Below are 14,647 nucleotides of genomic sequence, written 5' to 3' on the forward strand. Positions count from 1 at the left end.
GATCAGATCCAGACCCTGCTAGCTGTGAGCGCTGCTATGATCGGAACCCTTTGTCTGACTTGCCTGCCGTGTGCTTTCTTCTTTTCCCTTGATTCTGCAATGTATGTATGGGATTGAGTTAAGGCAGAAGCAAATGCTACAGCACTTTTGTGTGCAGTGTGGGAGAGGTAGAGGATTAGAAAGGAAGGAAGGGCCACGACATTCTGGGATGTGTCTTACGTATTTAGGGAGACCCCCCACCCCTAAGAAGCAACAGATGAACAATTTTTAATTAGTCAAAGGCAAATTATGTGTATCACTTTACGTATTTACTTACTTTTAATAGAGACAGGGTCTCACTGTGTTGCCCAGGCTGGTCTCAAACTCCTGGGCTCAAGTGATCTTCCCACCTCAAACTCCCAAAGTGCTGGGATTACATGAGCCACCATATCTGGCCTGTGAGTCACTTTTAGTCTGGAAAGCAGCAATATGGTCTCCGCCCGCTCCTTTGGAAGACTGGCGCATAATACTTGCTCGGAGACCATGATGCCCTTTGGGAGGCTGCACGGGCTTTTTTGGGGAGCGGTGGAATGGCTGTGTTCTCTCCGCTGTCCACCTGTCTTTGTCCACAAGGGTGGGTAGGTACAGCTCAGGGGTGTCTTGGAGGCCTGGGGCTTCCAGGGCCAGTGTAGGAGGAGTGTGGTTTTCTGTAGAGTGGGTGGTACAATTCCTTCAGAATCCCCAGTGCTGCAAGCTACTGACCTAGCAAATCGAAAGCCCCACACAGATCATTTGCAGGTTTAATATGCTCCTTTGTACTGTTTGCCCAAATGACGTTGTGAAAGACAGTGATCTGTGTTGTGGTGGGATGAGTGCACATGTGGAACTGAAGGGAACATATTTGGGTCCACACATCGGTGAGGGGCTGCATTCTCATACACATACACCCCCATTTCACTTAGAGCTTTTAAAACCTTACCTGCCACTCAAGTGATTGCAGTTCACAGCTAGCTACAATGTGCGTACTTTAAGTCTCTTCAGAAGAATCACATAATAAGCCAAATCCTAAGACAGACAGACACACACACACACACACACACACACACACACACACACGCACATTCTGTCTTTATGGAAAATGGCTGCTAATCCATGATCATTTTTTTCCTAGAAACAGGTTTTATGATAATATAGTAAAAATATTAAATTAGAAAATGCCTCACTAAGGGTTATAAAACCTTACTGCACTAGAGATAGGTAATTATCCCCTCTACAGCCTAAATGACAGTTTAAAAGAAATAAAAATGTTAGTGCTCATTACTTGCTTTTGTAGGTTGCAATAAAGGGTAAGTTAAATTTTAATTCAAGGAAGAGCCCCTGCTATCGACCTTCTACCTCGGGTCCAAGTCCTGTTAATTACTCCGCAGGCCACTCCCCTGCATGATACCAGCATGAACACATTGTCTGCAGTGGACACTCCTACTGACCATGAGTGTGTGTGTGCTGGGGGGTGGGGGGATTACAGATCAGTGATTCGCATCTTGATGCTTAATGTGATGGGGAGCAGGAATTACGTATTTTTAAAAAAAAGTTGATTATGCATAGCCTTAAGGGGACCTCAGGTATGAAACTATACACTTACCCTGGAGAATCCGATGGAACAAGGTTAACCTGGAGGATTGATAGTTTAGCTTCTCCACATGGCTAAATCCCAGTTAGGAAGATGCAGCCAGGGGGAAATGTTCACGCAGTGGAAGGCAGTCTGGCCCTCGGTCCCATGGCACCTTTTTGTAGCCTCATCTTTACTTGCAGTTTTTCTTGGGAGGGGGTAAGGGCTATGGACGTGTTTTGTTTCTTTTCAGATGTCTTTGCCTTTCCCTAAGCACCTAGACACCTGCCTAGGTGTGAGGGAAGAAGAGCTCAGTGCACCCTGCGGCTCAGTCTTCACACTGGGGTATGCAGAGACTTCCCAAGGGGAAGGTAGACATGGATAGTCAAAGAGTCAGTCTCCAGACGTACGTTCTTTCCTAAAGCTGTCTGCCCCAGAGCAGGCCTGTGCTGGAGGGCCAGGTTCTCCTTTTACCCTCGTCCTTCTCCAGCCTTGAAAAGCCTCCCTCGAGCCCATCCTTAAAGTGACATGGACCTTGGGCTGCCACAGGAAAACCTCCAGGGCCCCAAACACAAGGACAGCTGGAAATGTGGGTACAGAGATTGAGAAAGGAAACGCTTAAGGACTAGATGACAAGCCCTGTGCAGGCCAGGTGGTTTCCGGGTCTTCACTTCCAGCAGAATCGCCAGAGAACACAAGTTGAGTTGAGTTGGCAGTTGGTTGACCGTTAGGACTAATGTTTGGTGACGAGTCACTGTGTGATTTTTTGTGTGTGCCATATAATTCAGAAAGAGCGAAAAGAATCAAGTGGCATTGCTATGCCAGAACTCTGTCATTCCTTTCTGCTTGTTTATATGACAACGTTTCTCAGTGCTTATGTCTACAAAAAACAAAAAATAGAGTAGAATTGATGCTGAACCCTCCTTCATTCTGGCAATAAATAATATTCCTCCATGGATCCATGAACAAATGGAGGGAAAAGCCTCATCCATATCATTAAGGGATGCATTTCCAATAACATTTTACACATGTATGAATACTAAATTTTCACTAAAATTAGGATATATTGTATCATGTTATTATATATTGATTATATCCTAATAATAATCCAGAGGAACATTTTTAAACTACTTAGAGCCTTATAATGTCAAACAATTAAAATATTTTCATTTCAATTTTTTGAATTTTAAAAATTTCAAAAGTGTTTTTATTTAGACTGATGTGGCCAAGAAGTATGATAAGGGTGATTAATAAAAGACATTCAAGCATGAAACCATTATATTAGGACAAAACTCTGTAGGGGAAAAGTCAGGTGGAAATAAAATTTAAAAAGAAAAAGGTGCTATAAAATGTCTAAGTTAAAGAGTTTATGTGTGGCCCACGCCTATAATCCCAGCACTTTGGGAGGCCAAGGCGGGCAGATCATGAGGTCAAGAGATGGAGACCATCCTGGCCAACATGGTAAAACCCTGTCTCTACTAAAAATACAAAAATTAGCTGGGCGTGTTGGCACGTACATGTAGTCCCAGCTACTCGGGAGGCTGAGGCAGGAGAATCGATTGAACCCGGGAGGCGGAGGTTGCAGTGAGCCGAGATCGTGCCACTGCACTCCAGCCTGGCGACAGAGCGAGACTCCATCTCAAAAAAAAAAAAAAAAGTTTATGTGTTACTTGAATGAACGATGAGTATCAAATCATTATGGCACGTAGGTTCCAATTGCAGGCATTACAAAAGTTAATTTTCACAACATCCTGGTCATTATGTATTTTGTAACTATTTAAACTTACTGTGAAAAACGTTATAAAAATGCGCAACCCTCCCTTCTCCAACCTAGTAAAGAGGCAGGAAGGGCTGTGCCTCCCTGTACTGCCCAGCAGCTCAGGGCAGGAGCCAAAGCCAGGACCTGGAAAGAGGAAGGGCTGAGGCCAAGCTGAACCACTGGAATCTACGGCGGCGGGGGGGTGGGGGGGGGGCAGGGATCTTCATCCCCGTGCTGCTCCTGGGCCCCAGGGAGGGTCTGCTTTGTCTGTCTCAGAGAAGGGAGTGGAAGATCAGCCAGGAGGTTGTTGCTATGTGCTTCGTGAGAAACGGTGAGATCTGACCTAGTGGAAGCCTGGAGGAGCTGTGAAGTTTGAGATGCTTTGAAGGGAAAAACGGTCACCAGCTGGTGATAGTGGGTGAGGAAGACGTAAAAGTTGAAATTGCTTGGGGACTTTTAGATTGAAATAATCCCCTATTCATATTCTCTCTCTCTCTGAAAATATTTTAAGAACCCAGACCACTCAGCTTCCCAAGTTGCTTTGCCATGAACAGCTGCATATGTTTGTCAGCTTTGCCCACCTGAGTGTGAAATGATGTTCTATGAAAACATGGGTTTCAGCATTTCACTCTCTGCTCCTGACACGTGAACCCTGCTGCGGACAGTAACTGCTGCCTTCGGCCCAGGCATTGCACTGATATTGCGCGCAGAGTGGAAGCATTTGCTCAATGGTAATGATGGGGTCTGGTGCAGGCAAGCACGGCGAGGCTGGAAAGGGTATGATTGTGAAGGGCTAAATAGCCTCACACTTCTGCATTTCCTTCTCATCAGATGTTGTCATCTTAAAGTCACACTGTCCTTTTGTTATGGCAACTCTCCCTTTCACGCCATTTAATTTTTTGTGTGGAAACAGCTAGAGAGACTTGTCTTTACTGGCAAATAGGCAGGCCATCGTGTGATGAAGTGGAGCCTGCGCCGGGCACTGCAGCAGCCATGTGACGGAGCTGGTGATTTGGAAGCGTTGGTTTGCATTTGGTCTGGGGCTGCCTTCCGCCGTGGCAGGCTTCGTCTGGGCTGATTGAGGCTAGTCACATGGATGTGTGTGACCGAAGAGCAGAAGAGGTGGGTGGAGCCAAGGGGGAAGCTGTGTCCTTTGTCTGTGGCCTAGGGGTCTGCTGGGTGGTTCAGGGTGAAGGCATCAGCACATTCTTGGAATAAAATTCCTGTAATAAAATTGGAGGCCTGTTGTTTTCTGGCCTGCACTTTCCCTGCCTGTCCGTCCCGCGGTCCCCAACATGATAAGGCTAGCTTACATTTGTGGCTTCTGTAGTTCTTCCTTACGATGTTTTTCTTTTTACTTTTTTAAAGCTTTGATACTCTGTTCCTTTTGCTGGATTTCCTAATTGTAGTACCTTTATTCCTATCCATAACTATAGTAGGGTGACTTCAAAAAAAGACCAATAGTTTTTTGTGTTGAAGCCTTGCTGTTTGAAAGGTGGGGTTTTTTGGTTTTGCTTTTAAAGTCAGATGTGCTGATGCCGACCCTCAGATAATGAGAGCACTTTTAAAAGCTTGTTTTCCTAACAAGATGGCAGGCTAGAATTTGAGTTCCATCTTGAGAATATCCGAGCAGGTATAGATTTCTTCTGGGGCTCCTGGCCCATGACCTCAGCCCTGTGTGCGCCCGCCCTGTCTCTGTGAGGGCTACTGGCTGGGCCTTCTGCAGAGCGTGGACATGGATGGCTGCCTCTGCGGCCACGTGCTACACGCCCACCTCCCTGATGACAGGGACGTCCTCACATGGGTCTTACCTGCATGGAACCTCATGGGTCCCTCATGTCTCTGCAGGGAGGATCTGCTCTGGATCCGCAGGGGAAAGTGTTCTGGAGCTTCTGTCTCAATGATAGGAAAGATCCCTGTCCCACCCAAACCCCTTTTAGGTTTTCCAGGCCTTGGCAGATGGCTTTGGCTGGATGTTTGTGTGTGTGTTGCATTTAAAAGAGTTTGAAAGTGGTCATTTACTTTTCTTTTAGGGGCCCAAGACCCTGGCATGTTATTGTTTTAATGTCAAAACCCAACTTTAGAAATAAATTAGCCAATCATATTATTTATTAGACAGAATAGAGACAGGGCAGCTGGGGAGTGCGGAAGAAGCGTGGTTCTCTTCCTGAACGACTGCACAGATGATAGTAATTGGAATCGTGTTGCTGGCTCATTCTCATTGTTTTTCAAGTACTGCCAAGTCCAAGAAAATGTATGAAAACTAAATTATATCCCCCTACATCCCATGTCTGATTGAATCCTCCTTATCGGGTGGAGGTCTCCTACATCCTATTAAAATATTCAATCTTGTTTTCTTACTTGAAGAGCCTGTCTGCAAAGGGCAAACTTACAGAACACTCATTCCCTGGAGACGGGTGTCCAGCCGCACTGGACCATTTACATATTTTACTGTTTGATTGGGTTTCTTCCTTCTGTTGTGTTTGTGAGTAAGAGCTGTGGGATGCATTTTTAATTACATGGCTGTGTTTTCAACAGAAGAAACAGAGTGGGGTATTTTCCAGCTTCTGCATTCCTTTTTAACCTTGAATGGTGAACCAGTGTGTTAACCAGTTTGCTGTGTTTGTCTTTCAGGACAGAACTGTACCGCTCTCTTTTTGGCCAGCTCCACCCTCCCGACAAAGGCCATGGGGATTGACATCGCCCACCTCCGACACCCAGTGGGCGCCTTGGCTGGTGCGGCTGCTGGTCCAGATGGAAGAAACCAGTGACTTTATGGGGCTGAGCTAGTAGGGAAGCCCCTGGGAAGGTGCTGCCTTCTGAACCTGTGCCTAATACGTGCAGGGGTGCTGCCCCGCCCAACCCCGCCTTTAAACGCCGCAAATAAAGCGCATTGTTACCACCACCCCCGCATGTAATTTCTTAAGAGGCTGAGAGTCAGTCTGGTTTGGTTCTAGTGGATGACACGTTTACTGAGCTTTTTTTTTTGCTAGTCCAGTGGCCTCCTCATACAATGTCAGACTTGACGTTTCCTTGACCCACTCACCCTGGCGGACATGCAGATTGTTTGCATAGCGTGGCTGTTGTGGGTGAAATGAACGTGGGAGTGCAGGTGTCCCTTCAACACAGTAATGTCCATTGATCTGTATATATACCCAGAAATGGGATTGCTTGATCATAGGGTAGTTGAATTTTTAGTTTTTTTAGTAACTCCTTACAGTTTTCCATAATGGCTGTACCAGTCCATGTTCCCCCCGGCGGCGTGCTAGAGCTCCCCTTTTCCGCGTCTTTACCAACACTTGTTAACTTTCGTCTTTTTTAAAAAAAGTTTTTATTGCCATATAATAGTTGTATACATTTTAGGGGTTCGTCTTTTCGATAGTAGCCATTATAACAGGTCTGAGGTGATGTCTCGTTGTGGTTTTTCCTTTTTTTTTTTCTTTTCTCTTTTTTTTTTTTTTTTGTTTGAGACTGAGTCTTGCTGTGTCTCCCGGGCTGGAGTGCAGTGGCGCGATCTCGGCTCACTGCAACCTCCACCTCCCAGGTTCAAGCAATTCTCCTGCCTCAGCCTCCTGAGTAGCTGGGATTACAGGCGCTCACCACCACGCCCAGCTAATTTTTGTATTTTTAGTAGAGACAGGGTTTCACCATATTGGCCAGACTGGTCTCGAATTCCTGACCTCAGGTTATCCGCCTGCCTCGGCCTCCCAAAGTGATGGGATTACAGGCGTGAGCCACCGCACCCGGCCTCGTTGTGGTTTTTCTATGCATTTCCCTAATGATTAGTGAGGCTGATAATTTTTTAATAAGCCTGTTGGCCATTTGTCTGTCTTCTTTTGAGAAATATCTGTTCAGATTCTGTGCCCACTTTTGAAATGGGTTGTTTGTTTTCTTGCTTTTGGGTTTCTTATATGGATAAGGGGTATAGGTGCCTAGTGTAATACTATTCGGCCTTAGAAAGAAGGAAATTCTGACACTCGCGACGATGTGGTTGAACTGGAAGACATTATGCCGAGTGAAATGACTCAAGCACAGAAAGACAGAGACCCCCTAATCTCAATTATACGTGGAATCTACAAAAGGCCAGCTCGTGGAACTAAAGAGTAGAATGGTGGTTACCGGAGGCTGAGGGGGGTGGGGGAGCAGGGAATGCGACATGTTGGTCAAAGGCTACAGTTTTACATCAGAGGAAGTATTTATTTATTTCTTTTGAGATGGAGTCTTGTTCTGGAACCCAGGCTGGAGTGCAGTGGCACAATCTTGGCTCACTGCAACCACTGCCTCCCAGATTCAAGCGATTCTTCTGACTCAGCCTCCCGAGTAGCTGGGATTACAGACACCCGCCAACACGCCCAGCTAATTTTTTTTTGTTTTTTTTTTTATTAGAGATGGGGTTTCACCATATTGCCCAGGCTGGCTTCAAACTCCTGACCTCAAGTGATCCGCCCACCTCGGCCTCCCAGAGTGCTGGGATTACAGGCTTGACCCACCGTTCCCAGCCAGAGGAGGAAGTTTTGAGATCTGTTATACAGCAGGGTCACTATAGTCAATAATGTATTTTTCAGAGTAACTCAGTAAATTTCAAATGTTTCACCATAAAAAATGATAAGCAAGTGAGGTGATGGATACATGGACAGGCTTGATTTAATCGTTCTACATTGTATACACTATCAAGACATCACATTGTACCTCATAGGTGGATACAATTATGTCAACTTAAACTATTAATTTTAAAAACACTTAAGGCCAGGCGCTTTGGCTCATGCCTGTAATCCCAGCACTTTGGGAGGCTGAGGTGGATGGATCACTTGAGGTTGAGACCAGCCTGGCCAACATGGTGAAACCCAGTGTCCACTAAAAATACAAAAACCAGCTGGGTGTAGTGGCACATGCCTGTAATCCCAGCTACTTGGGAGGCTAAGGCAGGAGAATCACTTCAGCCCGGGAGGTGGAGGTTCCCGTGAGCCAAGATCACGCCACTGCACTACAGCCTGGGTGACAGAGTAAGACTCCTTCTGAAAAAAAAAAAAAAAAAAAAAAAAAAACACTTAAAAGGAATGATTCTGGGATAGGATGCTGCTTGCTTTTAATTTTTTTAAAAAGAAGGTTTCAGCTACACTGGGCACACTCTGCCTATGGGGTACCCCTGCTCTTCAAGGAGCAGTTTAAAAAAATAAATTTAAAAAGGTTTTGTGTGTGTGTGAGACAGGGTCTTGCTCTGTCTCCCAGGCTCGAGTGCAGTGGTGTGATCTGTGATCATAGCTCACTGCAGCCTCTACCTCCCAGGCTCAAGCAATCCCCTCCCACCTCAGCCTCTCAGGTAGCTGGGACTATAGGTGTGTGCCACCACACCTGGCCAGGATGCTGCTGAGTGGATCATGTTTAGTGGTTTATCATAGCTCTTGAGGAGCAGAGACTTCCCCAAAAACCCAGGGGACTTTGTAATTTGGAGGCATTTGCCTATTGTCACAAATGTACGGTTGTTTGACTTTTTTTGTCTCCTCTTTTCACCTGTAAAGATTCTTCCAGAGTCCTTTTCCATGCTCACCATTCCTAAATCACTATTGATATTAGCTCTGGTGTAAATCTGGCAGAAGATGATTCACTTGTTTTTCATCCAAAGGTCAAAAGCTGGAAATTAAATCCCCATAAGGGGAATTTATTGGCTTGCTGTGGTCAATATGCAGTGAAGATTATCTTGCATAAGTAGTGTGCGCATATGGGTGGCCAGCAGGCTGGCCTGAGCATCTCATAGGTCCTTTGCCCAGCTCTTTGTTTAGAGCTATGGGATTAGAGAAGGCATGTTGGATCCAGGCAACTGAGTTGAGTTGTAGTTACTATAGCTACTTGTTTTTTTGTTTGTTTGTTTGTTTGTTTTTTGAGACAGAGTTTTGCTCTGTCACCCAAACTGGAGTGCAGTAGTGCGATACTGGCTCACTGCAACTTCCACCTCCCAGGTTCAAGCGAGTCTTTCATGCCTCAGTCTCCCAAGTAGCTGGGATTATAGGCTTGTGCCACCACGCCTGGCTAATTTTTGTATTTTTAGTAGAGATGGGGTTTTACCATGTTGGCCAGGCTAGTCTCGAACTCCTGACCTCAAGTGATCCCCTGGCCTCAGCCTCCCAAAGTGCTGGGATTACAGGCGTGAGCCACTGTGCCTGGCCCTAACTACTTGCTTTCAAAGTTGGGTTTTGATATTGCTTTGAAATGTCAAAACCAAGGGACAGATTTTTGTCCCCAGGAATCCTCTATATCATTGCCTTGGTGTCAGGGACAGCGGCACAGTGCCTTTGGGCTGGACTGCAGAAGAAGTGAGGCCTGATGTCATCTGCATCACAGTTGCGTTTTAACATAAATGAATCTGCTGAGCTCAGGATGGGGCGGATAGGAGGGAGGAGGGTTTCTCCATCTCATATTAATTGGACCTTGGTATGCAGTGACTTTTCTTGTCTCTACAATCACCTCTTTGGCTTGACTGTCAGGGAAATGTTTACTTTTCAATGTGTCTCCAGTTACCAAAAAAATCAACCGAAATAGGAGAGTTCCCCCACATTCACTGCTTTCAAAATGATCCCCTTTTAAAATACAGAACATCCAGCGTTGTCCATCTAGCCGTGAGGGTTCTAGATGATGCTTGGTAGGACAGCAAGGAAATGACCTCTTAGTACTGAGGTTTCTATGAGCCTGACGCCAACCCGAGTTTCCTAAACAGAACCTTTGTCATCGTTACTCTGATGAAGAAAAAGATTTAAACACGTCCTTCAAAATATTTGGAGTCCAGCAAGTTTAATTAAAATGAGTTAAAAATGAGAGCTGAGAAAGAAGGAACTGACAATTTTCACTGAAGGGAGGCTTTGCATTTTAAAATTCAGAAGACCACCCTCCTTCCAGCCAAGAATAAATTGGAAACTATTTTAATTGACACGGATACTGCAATTCAACTGTTACTAGAAAGACAGATTAGTTGATTGATTTGCATTTTAATAAAACTAATACTTTACATTTTGGTAGCTAATGCTGATTTTCAAATGAGTTGAGAACAGTTATCAAGAGTTTCAATCCAGAGCCCTTTTTCAGTGTTGACTGAAGCATTCCTCTCTTTTGTGTGGAGTTTGCGTTTATTTTATTTTTGCCCAGCTGACTGCTTCACACAAGACACTCACAAACCATAGACCTTAAAGATCTCACCAGTACGGCGAGGTGGTGAGCTGGTCACGCTGAAACGTGGCTGCAGCCACAGCTCCACCCTGCCCAGGTGTGCACCAGAGATGGGAGCTGGGAAAGAGGGCAGAGGGCCTCCCTTCAGGGTACGGGAAATGCTAAGGCTGGCTTTTTGTCTTATTATTTTATTTTTGAGACAGGGTCTTGCTCTGTCACCCAGGCTGGAGTGTAGTGGTGCAATCTCGCCTCACTGCAGCTTTGACCTCCTGGGCTCAGGTAATCCTCCCACCTCAGCCTCCTGAGTAGCTGGGGCCACAGGCACGCACCACCATGCTGGCTAGTTTTTGTGTTTTTTGTATGGACGGGGTTTTGCCATGTTGCCCAGGCTGGTCTCGAACTCCTGAACTCAAGTGATCTGCCCACCTCGGCCTCCCAAAGTGCTGGGATTACAGGCGTGCGCCACCACACCCGGCACCACTTGTCATCTTTAGTATTTTGGGGTCCTCTTCTGTGTCTAGAAACAATCATACAGAATAGCCCCAGTGATTCTCAGGCAGGAGAGGAGCCAGGGAGCAGTTTGCAGGGAAAGACTTGGTTTTTACTTCTGGACTGTTTGATATTTTTTACTTATCCTTAAAAACGAAATCCTCATGCAGCCATGTCTGCCACCCCCCTGCACACACGTATACCAGCTGAGAAGCATGGCGCACAGTGTTCTGCATTTTAATATTAATAGTTCAGTCAGGTGATTCCCATGTGTTCGCAGATGTCACACTTTGATTACTAACTAGTCATTCCATTTGAGGCCTGTATCAATATTTCACCAAATCCCCTGTTTGGGGACATGTACATTGTTTCTAGGTTTTGCTCTTAATGTACAGGATAATAGTAGAGGAGAATATTTGTGCATCAAGCTTGTTTATTGTGGTTTTTGAGACTTTTGTTTTCCTTGGTGTGTATCTTTAGGAGTAAAAGGAACCAAGTGAAAGAGTCTGTGTGTTTTTAGGGCTCTTGGAATATCGTGGCGGCGTCGGGGCCCTTGTCCACCCCCACTTGCCTAGGCCAGGCCGTCTGTAACCCACGGCGTGGAGGAGCCAGGAGGACACTGGCCCTGGAATTTGGTCCTGGGATTTATTTCTTGCTCCCCAGGGACCCCTTCAAATCAGCATGCTCCTCTGGGAGGATTAAAGAGCTGCTTCCTACAATGTGCTTTGAAATGATGCTCCAGTGAAAGATGGTGGATAAATAGAAAGTGACACCATCATCTCCCTCCCAGGCGACCGTATTTCTTCCTGGCCGCTGGATCGCGTGTAATCTGCTCTCCACGAGCCCCTCTTGTTTTCATGCTCTTGCTACTTTCGGAGCCTTCACCCTGGGGTCTCCCAGGCAGGTTTTCCTTGTCCTCTAGACTTCTGGTGTGCAGCCATTTCTCTCCAGGAACGCTGGCTGGGGCTCCCTATTGAGCATCATTTGGAACCCCTGGGCGTGTGAGAAGACATGGGAGAGCCAGCCCCCAGCTCACTCCAGCCGCTGACCCTGCATTGCCAGCTTAGGGATGCAGTTTCCTTTTTAGAAGTTGACTTCCTGCTCTCCACATGCATTGCTAAAACCCTTACGACGTGATTGCCTCTCTCAGTCTTACCATTTAATCCAAAGAGAGCAGAGTTTGAGGCTTAGAATGAATCCAAATGTGATGTTGGTCATAAAGGTTGGTGCCATTCCCCAGGAATGAAGCAGTCTCTCTGTACATGGAATGTGTTAATGCCAAGATCCGCGTCTCCCCGGATCCAGACGTGCAAATGAGGTAGGCGCGTGCCTCAGCACAGCTGTGCAGGTGGGTAGAGGTGAAGGGTGTCAGGGAAGGGCCCGAGGCTGGGTGCAAAAGCATGGATGTTTTATGCCTGGGCCACTGCCTGCCCCTCTGGCGACATCAGAATAGTGCCACTTTCTATCCTTGCTGTTCTATTGCCCATGTTTAATAAACAGACACAACAGTGAGCCTGACCTAAAAGGAATGAACTTTGTTTTCTGCATCTCAGTTTGTGTTTTTCCTTTTTTGTTGTTGTTTTGAGTCAGAGGCTCGCTCTGTTGCCCAGGCTGCAGTGGCGTGATCTTGGCTCACTGCAACCTCCATTTCCCAGGTTCAAGTGATTCTCGTGCCTCAGCCTCCCAAGTAGATGGGATTACAGGCATGCGCCACCACGCCTGACTAATTTTGTATTGTTAGTAGAGATGGGGTTTTACCATGTTGGCCAGGCTGTTCTTGAACTCCTGACCTCAGGTGATCCGCCTGTCCCAGCCTCCTGTGTTTTTAATTTTTATGTATGTGGCTGGGCGCAGTGGCTCATGCCTGTAATCTCAACACTTTTGGGAGGCTAAGGTGGGAGAATCACTCGAGTCCAGGAGTTCGACCTCGAGATCAGCCTGGGCAACAAAGTGAGACCCCCCTCTCTACAAAAAATAGAAAAAAATTAGCCAGGTTTGGTGGTGTGCACCTGGAGTCCCAGCTACTCAGGAGGCTGAGGTGGGAGGATAGTTTGAGCCCAGGAGGTTGAGGCTGCAGTGAGCCATGATTGTGCCACTGCACTCCAGCCTGGGCAACAGAGCGAGACCCTATCTCAAAAAATAATAATAAATGTGTGTATGTGCATGTATATCAGGGCATTGTGCTAGAAATTAAAGCTTGCCTTCGTGAAGAGAACCATTCTCCTTTAAAGTTTACCTCTTTTACTTTCTTTTCTTACTTTCTCTTTCTTCATAACATTTAAAAAATAATTACCAGCAATTTGGTAAGTTCATTAACTAATTCTCTCTTAAGTCCAGGCTGCACATCGTCCTGCTGATTTGTGTGGATTCAATTTGTCCAACAGTTCTATCGATGAAGTCCTCATTATCCGCTCCTCATGTGTGGAGGGGAGGAAGGTTGTAAATGCAGCCTGAGTGCGCCTTATCTAACTTTTGTTTTTCTCGTAGATGTATAGATTTCCTTTACGTGCCTTTCTTGCCCCTCGTGTGGGGTCTGCCAATAGGATCGTTGCCTCAGCTACATTTATATTCCTGAGAAGTTTACTCCATTTATTTCTCCTGGTTCCGGGTTCTCAGAGTTCATTTGTTGAGGTCAAGGACACCATGTTCTCAGGAAAGAAAATTTTAAAGAATGTGGAAAAAAAAAAAAGCAACAGCTGCACATCACTGATCGGGTAGAAAAAGAATATAAGGATCCCAAAAGGCATCCTGACAGTAACACATGAAGACTCCTGCCCACCCCTCCCCGACATCTGCCTCTTTACGACTGGATTGGAAACGAGCTCCATGTGTGCTGGGCAGGCAGGTTCCTGGCACCGGCAGCTGGCCGCTTCTCTTTTCTGCGATCTGCGCCTCCTGTGCCACCAGGTTCTAAGAGGGACTTAAGAACACATGGCTAGTGCTGGCTTTGGCTTGTGTGATGTTTTGAGTAGAGGACACGTGTGATTGAAGGCTGGATTCGTGGAGAGAATCGTGGACTAGAAATCAAGTCTGCTGGGGTCTGACCTTGAGGAAGTCGCTTCCTTCAGGGTCCTTATTAGTGATCTGAGGGTCAGTTCATGGCTGCTAAGGACTTTCCCATTCTGAAGCTGCTGTTTCTAAGTAAAAGCAGCGTCGCAGACATGGGTTAGTGCGGTGTGAGAATGCTGTTCAAGTCCATTCCTTCAGTTATTTCTTGACCTCCTACTGTGTGACAGGCACTGGGGGAGGCTTAGCAAGGGGTTCTTTTGGCAGGTGACCCAGTCTCTAGGTGGTTTCTGTTGCCCTCCTCTTTTCTTCCATAGGGTTCTCTAGACTTGGGTCTCATCAAAAACCGCTGCCCCCACTGCAGTCACTCTTAATCTTGGCCGGAACTCCTGGAAGCTCAGGCTCTGGACCCATTTTCAGGCTTAGCATCACTTACTTTCCCAAGGTTCTGGCTCTCCAAGGTGAAAGCACAGCCTCAGGGGAGGGCGGTAGCCCTGGTGCTCAAGGCCCCTTACATCCTGGGCCTTCAAAGTCTGGCTCTGAGAGACCGACCGCCTGCGGGAATGCAGGTGCATTAGTATGCAGGCGTGATGATACAGAGCACAAAGCAATTAGCCTGCTGCTCTGCAATTTCCACCTCTCCCCAG

At 46.4% G+C, this 14,647-nt stretch overlaps 1 protein-coding gene across 2 annotated transcripts in view; it reads left to right on the forward strand.

Annotated features, from left to right (window-relative positions):
- The window catches only part of AATF (apoptosis antagonizing transcription factor), a 112,350-nt gene extending 106,098 nt beyond the window's left edge, over nt 1–6,252 (forward strand). For both annotated transcript variants that reach the window (XM_055257053.2, XM_055257054.2), the window contains one exon: nt 5,982–6,252. In XM_055257053.2, coding sequence (XP_055113028.2) covers nt 5,982–6,045 — 64 coding nt within the window. In that variant the 3' untranslated portion in view covers nt 6,046–6,252. The remainder of the gene's footprint in view (nt 1–5,981) is intronic.
- The last annotated feature ends 8,395 nt before the right edge of the window (nt 6,253–14,647 follow it).

The sequence above is a fragment of the Symphalangus syndactylus genome, chromosome 20 (assembly GCF_028878055.3).
Source record: "Symphalangus syndactylus isolate Jambi chromosome 20, NHGRI_mSymSyn1-v2.1_pri, whole genome shotgun sequence".
Taxonomy (NCBI): domain Eukaryota; kingdom Metazoa; phylum Chordata; class Mammalia; order Primates; family Hylobatidae; genus Symphalangus; species Symphalangus syndactylus.